The 2,742-nt window shown below is 63.0% G+C and overlaps 1 protein-coding gene across 1 annotated transcript in view; it reads right to left on the bottom strand.

Moving 5' to 3' along the window:
- LOC104985352 (voltage-dependent T-type calcium channel subunit alpha-1H-like) overlaps positions 1-2,742 on the bottom strand; it is a gene marked incomplete at its 5' end in the record, with an annotated part of 11,380 nt that overhangs the window by 4,947 nt on the left and 3,691 nt on the right. Inside the window, 2 exons of the mRNA XM_010835492.1 lie at positions 897-988; positions 1,190-1,290. Of these exons, the coding sequence (XP_010833794.1) occupies positions 897-988; positions 1,190-1,290 (193 nt within the window). The remainder of the gene's footprint in view (positions 1-896; positions 989-1,189; positions 1,291-2,742) is intronic.

The raw sequence follows: 2,742 nt of genomic DNA, 5'->3' as shown, positions 1-2,742 counted from the left end.
CCTGGCTGACCCCTCTCCCCGCTCAGCTCAGGGCGCCGGCAGGGGCTGCTGACACTCATTAAAGAGCATGGAGAGCAGACGTGGTCCTGCCTGTCTCTGGTTACGGTGTCGCCGAGGGAGGGGAGGGCCCCAGGGCCCAGCTGGGTGCAGCCACCATCTCTGTGGGTTCCCCCACCCCTGGGCACCCACCTGGCTGTGGGGGTGGCCCTGCCCTGCCCCTGGAGCCCAGGGCCACTCTCTGCACACTGGCTTGTGTTTTTGGTGAGGTAAAAAGTACCTTTCACGACAGGTAAAGCAACACAGTCATTGAGATGATTCTCGGGACCCCAGGTACCCAGCAATGAGTCAAGAATCAGATTATCATCCCCTATAGCCTGTCCCCGCCCCAGGGCCCTGTCCTAACAATCCAGACTACCCAGCCCGGCAGGCAGCCCCTAGGAGGCCTGCCCAGTGACCCCAGACTCTCGCCAGAGGATGCGGACTCCCTGGCACGCTGGTCCCCACCCCACCCCGTCCCCCAGGGTGACCTGGAGAACCTCTGTTCCCCAGGGGCCAATACATCACCCAGGTGAGCTGGGTGAGGACTGTGGTCCACGTCCCTGCTTCTGCACACAGCCTGGTCAACTGTCCCGCCCTCCTGTCCTCTAACCCTTGACCCACGACCCGTCCTTGGCACAGAGAGTGGGGGCCACTGCCTGGGCCTGGGGCAAGAACTACTGTAGCAGCCCTGGGTCCGACCCAGCTCAGCGTCTTCTCCTTGTGGGAACTGAGGCCAACATCATAGGCAGGAAGATCACAGACCCTAGCACCCCGGGTCCACCTCTGTCCAACTTGGGGGGCTGCTTGCTCTCTGGAGTCCTGCAGTTCTTCGAATCTCCACCAGAAGGAGACCCTACCGCATCTGGGCTGGGCAGGGCCAGGCAGGTGGGGAAGTGGGGGAGGGGCCGGCTGCAGCCCAGGGCCCCCATACTGGAGACTCGCTGCCCACCTGGGTCGGAGCAAATAGGTCCCGGCCTCAGCCAGGTAAGTCCCAGATGCCACCTCCCACCACCTGGACCAGCCTGGAGGCAGCCACTGTCCTGCTGCCATGGGCACTGCTTTGCTGAGTGGAAGGCAGTGCCTGAATGCTGTCAGGGAGCCAACCCTGCACGGGGTACAGCCCCACACCATGGCCACAGCCACAGCCCACCATGGAGGACCACAGGTTCTAAGCTGACCTGGCCCCCCTCTGTTCCTGCTCTCAGGGGGAAGGGATCGTGGGGGGAGAGGGTCTCTGCACTGGGGCTGCAGCTGAGGCCAGCAAGACATGGGGCAGGTCTGGGGTCAGAGCCTTCAGGCAGGGACACAGGTAGAGAGACAGCAGGCGGGGGTCAGTGCCCTCCACAGCCCCAAGCGACTGCCCAGCTAGGAAGCTGTCCCACAGGGGCCCACGGCCCTGCTTCCACCCCTGCCGGGAGCCCTTGCAAAATCTTCCCGGTCGGATCAGACTCCAGCCATATGGTTCTGGCTGCCAAGGTGAGCTTGGCTTTTTCCCAGCAGAGCTTTCTATCTGACATCTGCCGGGGAGTGTGGTGAGGGTGGGGTGGGGAACTGGGGAGTGGTGAGGACCTACAGGGGGCAGGGGGGCTTTGTGGAGCCCTGTGGCCCTGGTGGTAGCATCACCCACGTCTGCCCTTGCTAAGGCCACAGGCTGGCCACCCTCCCATGGGGAAGGGGCGTACCAATTCTGGCAGTGGAAATCCAACGTGTTTCTTAAATAAGTTAATATTTATTCTGCTCTGCTTTGCAACCCCCCTCCCCTCCCCTTGACTTGAGAAGCCGAGTTTTCCACATCGGATTATTGCAAACGTTTAACCTGAATTTATAAAAGAAAGTGAAACGATGGGGCCATCAGCTCAAAGTCTTGAACCAGGCCCCACGGGCAGTGGGGGGCTTATTGCACGGTCCCCACTCCCTGGCGACCGGTCATTTCCCAGGGACCAGAGTCAAGGTGCTCTCTGGAATCCTGAGGGGTTGGAACGGCAGGGAGTGGGTGTGGAGGGGAGATGAGACAGCGATGAGTGGTGGAGACATGGATGAGAACTCGAGACTGTGAATGACGGAAAGCGTGGCCACGGCGGCCTTTGGCAGGAAGCCGCCACCAGAGGGCGCGAGCGGCCCCAAGCGTGTTCCCTATAGAAAGAAGAGGACGTGAGGATGGGGCTCTGCTGGGTGGCCTCTGCCTTCCTCCTCCTGGCCCGTGTCCCTGGGACTCCTGGGCGGGCCGCCAACACGGCCTGGGACCACCTCGGCACACTGGGAAACCCCAAACCTGAATTGACAGGACGGAGGCCTCTGGCTGTGGCCTCCGCTGCTCCACGTGCCCAGAATGGCATGGGCCTCCCCTTCCCTGCACTGACATCCTTCTGGCTCCTCTGCCCTCGGGGGGCCCAAGCCAGGATCCACACACAGCTCTGTCCTGGCCGCCACCCTGCTGGGCGCACCTCAACCCCCGTGCCAAAGCCTGTGGGCACTGCACCCAAGCTACACGGGCTCATCCACGTCGTCACCCGGGACTGGCACAGCCGAGGGGGACGCTCTCTTCGGTGGGCTCTCCGGGACAGTGAGGTGCACCCCCCGCCCCTCCTCTGGGGGGTCTCCTGAGGGCACTGTGGACTCCATCTCCCGGGGTTCTGGAGGGGCCACGGTGCCTGAGGAGGAGGGTCTGGGTTCTGGGGTGGCCCCATGGCCCGCATCTGTGAA

This window comes from Bison bison, unplaced genomic scaffold (assembly GCF_000754665.1).
Source record: "Bison bison bison isolate TAMUID 2011002044 unplaced genomic scaffold, Bison_UMD1.0 scf7180017845529, whole genome shotgun sequence".
Lineage (NCBI taxonomy): Eukaryota > Metazoa > Chordata > Mammalia > Artiodactyla > Bovidae > Bison > Bison bison.
This window is presented reverse-complemented; position numbering and strand designations above follow the sequence as displayed.